The sequence below is a fragment of the Pteropus vampyrus genome, unplaced genomic scaffold, assembly GCF_000151845.1.
Source record: "Pteropus vampyrus isolate Shadow unplaced genomic scaffold, Pvam_2.0 Scaffold1, whole genome shotgun sequence".
NCBI lineage: Eukaryota > Metazoa > Chordata > Mammalia > Chiroptera > Pteropodidae > Pteropus > Pteropus vampyrus.
Window position 1 is genome coordinate 6,821,835 of NW_011888782.1, and position 10,641 is coordinate 6,832,475.

Here is a 10,641-nt window from a genome sequence, read left to right on the forward strand (position 1 = left end):
TTCCCAATTGAAAATGGATTCCTTTTATTCAGACTAGCACCTGACTAGCAAATTATTCAACCTTCTAGGCCCTTCTACTGCACAGGTTCCTTGCCTGGATTCTTTAGCTGTCCTGAGTTTTGTGTGTAATTTTTGCCTCTGTAGAGGTGCAGGTAGTATGGAAATAGTTTTAGTTATATTCTCAGAAGGGGCCATTAAATATTCAGAATTCTTTCTCAACTCTCTTCCATTTAGCTCTACTTATTGTTATAAATGTATGCTTAAACATTGTAATTTTATGATTTATAAGTTTACAAATAAAAAGAATGGAACAAAATTCATACATGTTATCCCCTCAATGCTTGATCATACCAAAAGTTTTATGGAGCAATGAGTTAAAATTATGAAGGAAATAAAGTGTTGATTTTTTTTTTTTATACTGTTCACTTTGTTTTATTTCTGGCTTCTTCAGTAAGTAACATAGTATGGGTCTATTTTTAGTTTAAAAAAATCTATTCAGGGTCAACTAAAAGTGATTGAGAAGGTAAAGATTTCTGACTCAGAATATGTGAAAGGAGCAGTCTGTGGTACATAAAAGCAATAACAAATATCACATAACCACTGAGTAATAAAGAGAAGCAAGAAAAAAATATTCACTATTACATTAGTCTTCTCAGGAATCCTATAAAGTATTTTGTATTAAAACTTCTATAAAGATGTAAGAAGTAAAGCTTAAAGGTTAAGTATTTTGTCCAAAATCTTAGTGATTAAGTTCCGAAATCTGGATTTAAATTCTCTTTTTCTACTAGCAGGTAAGTGATCTTTCTGATATACAACATATTTAATTACTCATTTGAAAAACACAATTTATGTACTTAAAGAGAATATTAAGAAAAAATAAGCAAAACAGGCTTAGTGAAAAGTAGATGAATATTAAATGTTCAGGAACTTTAGTTGGAGATGGTAATTTGAAAACATTGCTTAACTCTTTTTCCTAAATTTTTACTAAAATTAAAAATTAATTTTTAATAGAGGAAATGTATTAGAGCTTGAAAAAAATGTTTATGTACAAGTGATACTACAATAGAAAAAGAACATATTTTCTTTTAGATATATATAAAAAAAGAGTTTGAGGACATACTTCAAAATACTAACAGTGGTAGTAGATTTTTATTTTCTAATTTTTGTTACCTTTATGTTTAAATTTTCTACGGTAGACTCATATTTTTTAATGAGTGGGTTAGATATTATTTACCAAAAAAAGAAGACTAACTAAAATCCTAATAGTATTTTAAATATAAATCTTTAACTCTCACTTCAGAGTTTGTCCAAGTCCGGAGTGATGATGTTATCAAAGTTATTTTCTAAGATGTTGTAATCATTAGGTTAAAAAACTTTAATTCTGGATAGAGTAGTGAGTCAATATAAATTTAAATAACAGGACTCAGGTAGCCTAAGATTTTTAATCAAAGAATAAATAAGATTCTTATCTTATTCTATCGCATTGCTATCCAATAGAAATATAACGTGAACTAAAAATCTGAGCCACATAATGATTTAAAATTTTCTGGTAGCTATATTTTTTAAAGTAAAAAAGAAAGTGAAATTAATTTTAATAATACATTTTATTTAACTCAATATGCCTTAGATATATTATCATTTCAAATGTAAACAATATAAAAAATTAGTAAAGAAATAATTTACTTTTTTAACTAAGATCTTCAAATCCAGTGTGTATTTTATACTTATAGCACATCAATTTGAATTAGCCACATTTCAGATACTCAGTAGTCTACCAGATTGAATATCATAGCTCTAGAGTGTCTAGAATTTAGAAATTTAATATAATATTTTCAAGTCTTGTAGAAATGCTGGAACCTATGAATATAGAGTCACAACTAACCAATTTCTTTTATTATAAACAGAATTGTTGATGGAATCGAAGATGGAAACAGCAGTGAAGAGAGCCAGACTTTTGACTTTGGCTCTGAACGAATCAGGCCAGAGACCAGAATTTCTCCTCCTCTCGGAGGTAAGCTCTGTATTTAACTTCCTCTCAAAGGGCAATATTTCTTTTTAAATTGTAATGTTTGGCATAGGCACTTTTTTGCCTTCCCATTCTCAGAATATTCTCCATGTGATATAACTTTACCAATGCCATGGAATAATTTGATTTGAGTCTGTGCCATCTACAAGTTATTAAGATATCATTAGTCCAAGCTAGATGTCCTGCCATTTATCAACCCAGGCAAATGGTATGTTAGGAGAATCCAATTTCTGCTAGTCATCAGAGGATGACCGTGTTTTCCTATTATAAATGCAGACTAATCCACAAAAACAGCACTACCCAGAGGAAATACTGTTTAGTTGTACACTCTAGGAACATTGGATATATTTAACCAATTTATTTGGTAAGAAGTAATGTACTTGCATTTTTTTCAGAGGATAAACAACTTCAGAAGTATGTAAAAGGTTAGATATGGTGGAGAACTATATGAAGCATTACCCTTTAGTGATAGTGAATTAATTGTAAGGGTAATCCTAAATATAGCTCGGGCTCCTTTCTCTCCCTTTCATTCTTGAGTCCATTGCGCATAAAGGATTCTGTCAACATGACGAAGGCCAGAAATAACAAATAAATTCTAAAAAAGACACACTTGTACTTAATAGATAGAAACCGAACAAATATTAAATAGGTATAAAATGTACAAAGCAATTGCTAGTAAACTATCAGATGCAAAGCCAGCAACCCCCTGCCAACTCTCTCCTCCCTTTCCCATGCAGCTCTTAGATTCTGTGTCAGGGTCTCTTGATTAGCAACTGCCTCCATGGGCAAAGCCAAGCATAAGAAGGACTTCTGAACATACAGTTCTAGGGTTATGTCTTCATTTGATAGAATACCAATATTCCATATCAATCAACAATCCTTTCTAGCACTCATCATCTGGAGAAATGGGAGGGTCCTAGTAAGACTCCATGATGGAGGGACCGTGGGAAGGGAAGCAGGGAGGGAAAGAGTGCAATTCTCAGACAACAGTCTGATTCATTCATTCAATTGATTTACATGTGCTGATGTTGTTACTCTGCTTAGGGCAAGAGACACAGAAATCATACTTATAGTCAAACTGGTATGATTGTTTGCTATGAAAGCTGGTAGTAGGTCCCACTTGGAAGTTTTCTTTGCTAGCTCACCTGGGCCTGGCGATGATGCACAGAACCTCACCATTTCTGTACTCAGGTTTCTGGTTATCCCCCTCTTAGCTTTCTCTTCTCCCTTTTCTAAACAACTACCCCTACATTCATCCATTCAAGCAACACATTTTCTTGATTCTATCTCCTAAATATCTCTCAGTTCTAAGACTGTCTTGCCACATCCATCCCTTGCCTGCATTGCTACCAGAGTCTCTTCTCTGATCTTATACTGTTATCCATATAGAAGGAACATTTTTAAAAATATGAATTTATTCTTATTACTCTACTCCTATGCTTAAAACCTTAGTATGAAATCTAAACCTATTGCATAATTACTTTTCAAATGTCTTTTTTCCCTGCTAGACTCTAAGCTCCATGAAGGTCAATTATATTTTCTTTATTCATTGCTATCTCCTGTAAAAGAGGCCTAGCTTATTGTATATAATAACTTACCATTCATTGAACAAATGGATTAGCTTTGCAAAATATCTCTGCAAAATGACTTCTTACTACTCCTCCACTTCTGATTATTTTGAGTGATTTTTTTTCCCACAAATGTTTTCTACCTGTAATTAACTAGAATCAGGATATTAAGATAATCATATCATAAAAATATATATATGTGTGTATATACATATACATATATCCTTTCCACTCCAGTTAGCACTGATTCATCTGTACTTTTGTCCCTGAAAGAAATAAATGCATTTAGAAGAATAAGGTAGAGAAGTAGAAATAAGAGAACCAGGAAATGGAAGAAGTTAACTTTTAGAGTGACGTAGGGTGAGATGAAAACCCTGCAGTGGGGATTAACACCTGAAATAGAGGTAGAAGGAAAATGCTCTCATGGGCACAGAATCAATAGTCAAAAAAAAAAAAAAAAAAAAAGAGAAGAGAAAAAGAACATTCTTTTTCTATGGCTTGAGCACTGGCTATGGTACATTTTTGGAGAATGGTCAAAGAAGAGAAAATGTGCCATCGTATGGTGGTAGCTGTGTTCAGAGGAAGGGGAGATTTGCCATGGACACATCTAATCACTGCGGTCATAGTCACCGCCATGATGTGGGCCTGGTTCCATGAAGTATATCATGTGCCACCTAGAGAAGTACTAGAAACTTGTCCAACCCCAGGGAGACAGAACCTACGGTGCACAGACATTGGGCAATTTTAAAGGTAGTAGTTTGGGCTTCCTTCTCCATTCTTATTGCCCCAATTCTCAAATACGAGGTTTATTCCTAAAGGACTCATTCTAGGTGTGTGTATCACTTTTCAGACTCAGAGATTGGAGCTGCTGTTCTCTTCATCAAAGCAGAGGAGACCAAGCAGCAGATAAAAAAACTCAACAGCGAGGTATGGAGCTTTCTCTTTCTTTGGTCATGCTGGAGTGGTAAGAGGAGGTATATATATATCCTATTTACCAGCAGAAGCAGTATATTATATAGTAATTACAAGTATGTGTTCTGATGTCAGACCACCATGGACGAAATCTTCCTAAGCCTCATATGAGTTAAGTGACCTTTATGAAGTCACATACCCTCTCTTATACTCTATTTCCTCATGTGTATGAAGGAGAGTGTAATTATGCTTACTTTGTAGTCCATTGTGAAATTGAAATAATCTAGGTAAATCATTAGGCATAAAGAAAGAATATAATAAGTGATAATTATTATAATTAGTATATTAAATGTCTTGATCTTTGGTTTAATTGGTGCTTTTTCACTTTTTTGATGTACTTTAATTTTTAATGAGTTAAAGCAAGATCATTAGTCCACAGATAAATCAAAATTAATGAATCAGAGCAATCAAGTGACCTGAAACTCTGTTGCGTTCTCTAACACATATTTGCCATACAACTTTGAGCAGTTTACCTCTGTGAATCTTATCATCTATTCATGTAAAATAAAGTAATTTTTTAAACCTTATTGAAGAATATTTTACGTAAGATATTTCAAATGTACAAGTCAATGATTTTTAGTAACTTTAGTGAATAGTTCAACCAACACCATAGATTAGTTTTAGAATATTTTTAACCCCTCAACAAGATCTCCCATACTCATTTACAATTCCAATATCCAACCCTAGGTAACTATTTTCTGGTTGTTTTGTATAAACAGAGAAGGTAATTTCTGAATTACTGTCTTAATTTATGCCCCTCCCCCCAAATAAAATGAAATTTAGAAAAAAATCTTTTTTGAGACAATGATTTAGATGTAAATAGTTTATTCTGGAGGTGATCCAGGAAGCAAGATGAAGGAATAGAGAAGGCAGAAAAAAAAAGGAAAGCGAAAAAATAAGAGTGTGTTAATGAGATGATTAACCCTATGGGCAGCTGGGGCTCAATCCTGCTGGGGACCACTGAGAGACTGTGTAGGACAACTCCATAGGCAAGGACAAGTAGAGTCGAAGGTGGTTCCTGGGAGAATAACTCCCTCACTCTTCAGCAGAGACTAGAAAGACTCCTCAGGCGGGAATATGCAGAAACACCTAGACCTGTCCCTGGCAACTTCTAGGGTAGATCTAAGGCACTGACCATGTAATAGAATCCCCTACCAGGACTAAAGTTTTAGATTATCTGATGAGATCTTGGCAGAAAATGTAACCAATTGATGATATTGATGAGATTTGAGAAGAACAAAATTCATATAATCATAATCAGTTTCCAGTATCTGTAACAATGAAAGACTGGGTAGCTTGTCATGAAGTTCAGAGGTTTTTTTCTTAAACCTGTGTTTCTTCAGCTTGGTGGAGATTTATGTTTTACTACCATCTCTCCTTCTGAATCTGTACTCTCTGGAAGTGAGATTATTGCTAACAAGGAGTAAGAGGGCCAAAAGGCAAACGAACAAAACAGGAACAGAAAAACTAACTGGATGCAAAGTTCTTAAATCGCAAGGACTTAGCCACACACTATCACTAAAAATACACCCCCAAACCCCAAAACAAAACAAACTTAAACACCCTTTTGGAGAACTGGTCATTAACCTTCTGTTGAACAATTTCTTTTCAGATATAGTTCTCAACTAAAACCACACATTAATAACATTTGAATTCTTTTCCCTCACATTTGAGATCATTTAATGGTTTTAAGAACTGACTGACCAATATCTTAGCTCAAACACAGGAATTAGTAATTATTCGGGGGCGGGGCGGGGGGGAGACGGGGAGATGTGTTGATATCTTCACCTTTTGAAATGTAGATAATTTTTGCAAGTTACATCTGTAAATCTACATGCTATACGATTTTCCTTTGACAATGTGAGACAGTGGTAGATGTTAAAACGGATAACCACTTGAAAAACAAACTATTTCCCCAGCGTGATTCTGTATTCATCATTGCTTTTCCAGTGAAATGACAAAAATCTTTTTATCTTATCATATGCTGAAATTTTTTAAAAGAGCAAGATAAAATACCAACGGTCCAATTATCTTTCCCTAAAGGATTAATTTTTCTTTATAGGAAAATATCTGATTTCTTCATGGTTGAAGCTCAAGTAAAAAAATAAATAAATCTTATCCTTTACACATAATTTAATTTATACACAATCTTGACCCTTTTGATAGTGCATTAAAACCTACTAAGGCAGGCAGAATGAAAGTACAAATTGGCTTCAAACTGTAAAATTATTTCCCTTCTAACCTCTTACTTGTTTTTCACTCATATCTCCTACAAAGTGGTGTTATTTATAAAGCAAAGAAAAAAAAAATCTGCTAAAGTCCAAGCCTAATTTTTCCATTTCACTTTTCTACTACTCAAATGGGTGATCATTTGATTGTTCTATTTTTTTGTTGTTGTTTATTCTATTCTTTGGTTAGGAGTAAACAAGAGAAGAATTGACAATAAATGTGTGATACACTGCATGATAATAACTCTGCAACCAAAAGATCAGCCCCTAATATATGTAAGGCACATTGAGCATCAGGTAAAGCTGAGAGCATTGCAGAATTCACATCCTGATATTTGCTCAAACATCTAAGATGTAAATTGTTCACTGATATATAATCACCTGGTTAAATACAGAACAAAAATCAGAAAAGGAATAATATTGGTAAAACCTATATTCGCAGAACAGTTAAGAGAGTTTAAAAGATGTAGGGCAGCTGCTAATATTAAAACATTTTTGAAAACATTGCTACTGCTTTACAACAGAGAGGAAAAAATAGTACGCTTTAAAGGAATTGTTTCAAAATAATAACAAAACATCACTGTAGGGGCCATGGGCTGTGTAGGTCAAATGCTCCATTTCTGAAAAGGTTTGTAGGTAAGAGTTAGAGTGTTTTCTCATTTCTGAAACCCAGCTGACCCAGAAATACACTGTAGCAAAGCCAAACAAGGGAAACTGTGTACTCTGTAACAGCAGGTATAAGGCATAAAACACATTAGTAGAGAAAGAGAATGAGATTTGGAGAGACACAAATATTTACATCCTTACTCAAAAAGTTAACTCTGACTTCAGCAAAATATTTACTTCTCCTAAATTCAGATTTCTCTTCTATTAAATGGTAATAAAATTTTTAATAGAGGATTGTGAGAAATTAATACCATATATAAAGCACCAAGCATGATGTCTCCCCTTAATAAGTGGTCAAATGCTCATTTCCTCCTCATACAAGGTTATGCTTCTATTCAACAAAAAGTGACTCTCTAGTTAGCCCTCCACTCCAGCCCATTGCTACCTAACAGTACCCAGTGCGGTGTAATAGGAGAGAATTAGTCAGTGTTTATGAAATAAAATGAAAATGGATGAACTTAAGGGAAACATATTTGATCATGAAAATGACTACTTTCACCTGAGACTTTCCATTTGCTATGAAAATATTCAGTATAAAATTAGAATACAGAATGATAGGGCAAATTGTTTATATGTCAGTGCATCTTATTTTAGCTAAATAGTTTGGTCTAATTGTGTGACTGTATCAATGTAACTCTTATTCTGTAAGATTTATAGATGTAAGAGCAAAGAGACTCCATATGCCCGTTTAATAATGCTTAAGCATTACCTGATATTACGCTAAACATATAAATGGCAAAATGATGATAAAACTAGGCAGAAAAGAACCTGCCAAGCTTAACAAGGATAATCACAGACAAATCTTAATTTCCAAAATGGGAGAATGCGGGCAGCTTGTGAAATCACTTTTGCTTACCAGAGTGCGCTTTGCTCGAATGCACTGATTGACATTTTTTAGCATTTCATTTTGTATATACGTAAAAGAACCAGTCAGTATTAGGCCATTTAATCCACATTGAGTCTTAAGCATATTAAGGAAAATGAAATGTATAACATGCCTAAACAAAATGTGAGCTTTTCAGAAACACATTATATTGACTTTTTTTAGGGAGAAGTCTGGCTTCTCATACTATTTTTTTTTAACTCCTTTTTAAAACAATTTTATTGAGATGTAATTAACATATCATATGATTCATCCATTTAGAGTATACAATTTGAAGGCTTTAGTATATTTGTAGAGTTGTGTATCCATCACAATAATCAATTTTAGAACATTGTATTACCCCACAAATAAACTGTATACCACACCCACCATCCTTAATGCCTGTAGCTCCTTGCCCCCATGCCCCACCCTACCTAGCCCTAGGCAACCATTAATCTACATTCTGTGCATATAGATTTGCTTATTCAGGACTTTTCATATAAATGGAATTGTACAATATGGTCATTTTGTGGCTGACTTAATCACTTAGCATAATGTTTCCAAGTTTCATCTCTGTTGTGAAGTACTAGTACTTGATTCTTTTTCATTACTAAATAATATTCCACTGCATGGATATATACCACATTTGTCTTTCCATTCATCAGTTGATTGACATTTGGATTGTTACTAGTTTTTGGCAAATACGAATAATGTTTTTCAGATATTGTATTATGACTGCTACGCACATTCACATAACATTGACACAGGTTTTTGTGTGGACATGTTTTAATATCTCTTGAGTAATTAAGTGGAATTTCTGGATCATGTGGTAACTCTACATTAAAAATTTAGAAATTGCCATACTATTTCCTGAAGGAGCAGCAGCATTTACACTGCCAGAGCAGTACGTGAAAGTTCCACGCTATGCTCCCCTCTTCATTGCCAACAATTTTTATTTGTTATCTGACCTTTTTATTATAACCATACTAGTGTGTGTGAGGTGGTATCTCATTGTGGTTTTCATATGCATTTCCTTGATAGCTAATAATATTGAGCATCTTTCCATGTGTTTATTGGCCATTTGTACATCTTTGGAAAACTGTTCAGATCCTTTACCCATTTAAAAATTGGGTTGTCTTTTTATTATTGAGTTAAAAGAATTCTTTATACATTCTAGATACAAGTTATAATTTATAATTTTCTTCTCCCATTCTTTAAATTACGATTTTGTTTTCTTAATGGTTTCTTTTGAAGCACAAAAGTATTAATTTTGGTAATATCCAGTTTATCTATTTTTTCTTTTTTTTTTGTTTCTATTTTTTCTTTTCTTTTGTGATTTTGAGGTAACATCTAAGAAACCATTGCCTATCTCAAGGTCGTGAAGATGTATTCCTGTTTTCTTCTCAGAATTATATAGTTTGACCTCTTACACTGATGTCTTTATCCATTTTGAGTCAAACTTTGTATGCGGTGTGAGATAAGGGTCCAATTTTATTTAATTTTTCCACATGGATATTCAGTTGTCACATTACCATTTGTTAAAAACACAATGCTTTTCCCCATTGAAAGGTCTTGACATTCTTGTCAGAACTAAACTAACCATTAAGGTGAGAGTTTATTTCTGGGCTCTCAATTCTGTTCTATTGCTCTATATATCTATCCGTATGCTAGTATCATGCTGTCTTGATTACTATAGCTTTACTGTACATTTTGAATGAAGAAGTATAAGTCTTCCAAATTTTTTCTTTTCTTTTAAGATTCTTTAGACTATTTTGGGTCCCTTGAAATTCCATATGAATTTGAGCATCAGTTTGTCAATTTCTACAAAGAAGTCAGCTGGGATTATGATAGGAAATGTGTTGAATCTATAGATCAATTTAGGAGGTATTGTCATCTTAACAATATTAAGTCTTCTGATTAGTGAACATAGGATTTTTTTTTTCCATTTATTTAGATTGTACTCTAATTTCTTTCAGCAATATTTTGTTGTTTCTAGTATATAAGTTTTGCACCTCCTTGGTTAAATTTATTCCTAACTATTATATTATTTTTGTTGCTACCGTAAATGGAATTGTGTTCTTTATTTCTGAATTGTTTATTGCTAGTGTACAGAAATGCAACTGATTTTTGCATGATCATCTTGTATCTTGCAACTTTCCTGAACTTGTTTAGTAGTTCTAATAATTTTTGAGTAGATTATTTAGGATGTTTTATATTAGATCGTGTCATCTAAAAATATAGTTTTATTCCTTTCTTTCCAATTTGAATGCCTTTTATTACCTTTGCTTGCCTAATTGCCTTGGCTAGAACTTCCAGTAT

At 33.2% G+C, this 10,641-nt stretch overlaps 1 protein-coding gene across 1 annotated transcript in view; it reads left to right on the plus strand.

Annotated features, from left to right (window-relative positions):
• Positions 1–10,641, plus strand: part of KCNH8 (potassium voltage-gated channel subfamily H member 8) — a 318,741-nt gene that overhangs the window by 290,175 nt on the left and 17,925 nt on the right. Inside the window, exons 14-15 of the mRNA XM_011355828.1 lie at positions 1,905–2,011; positions 4,445–4,521. Of these exons, the coding sequence (XP_011354130.1) occupies positions 1,905–2,011; positions 4,445–4,521 (184 nt within the window). The remainder of the gene's footprint in view (positions 1–1,904; positions 2,012–4,444; positions 4,522–10,641) is intronic.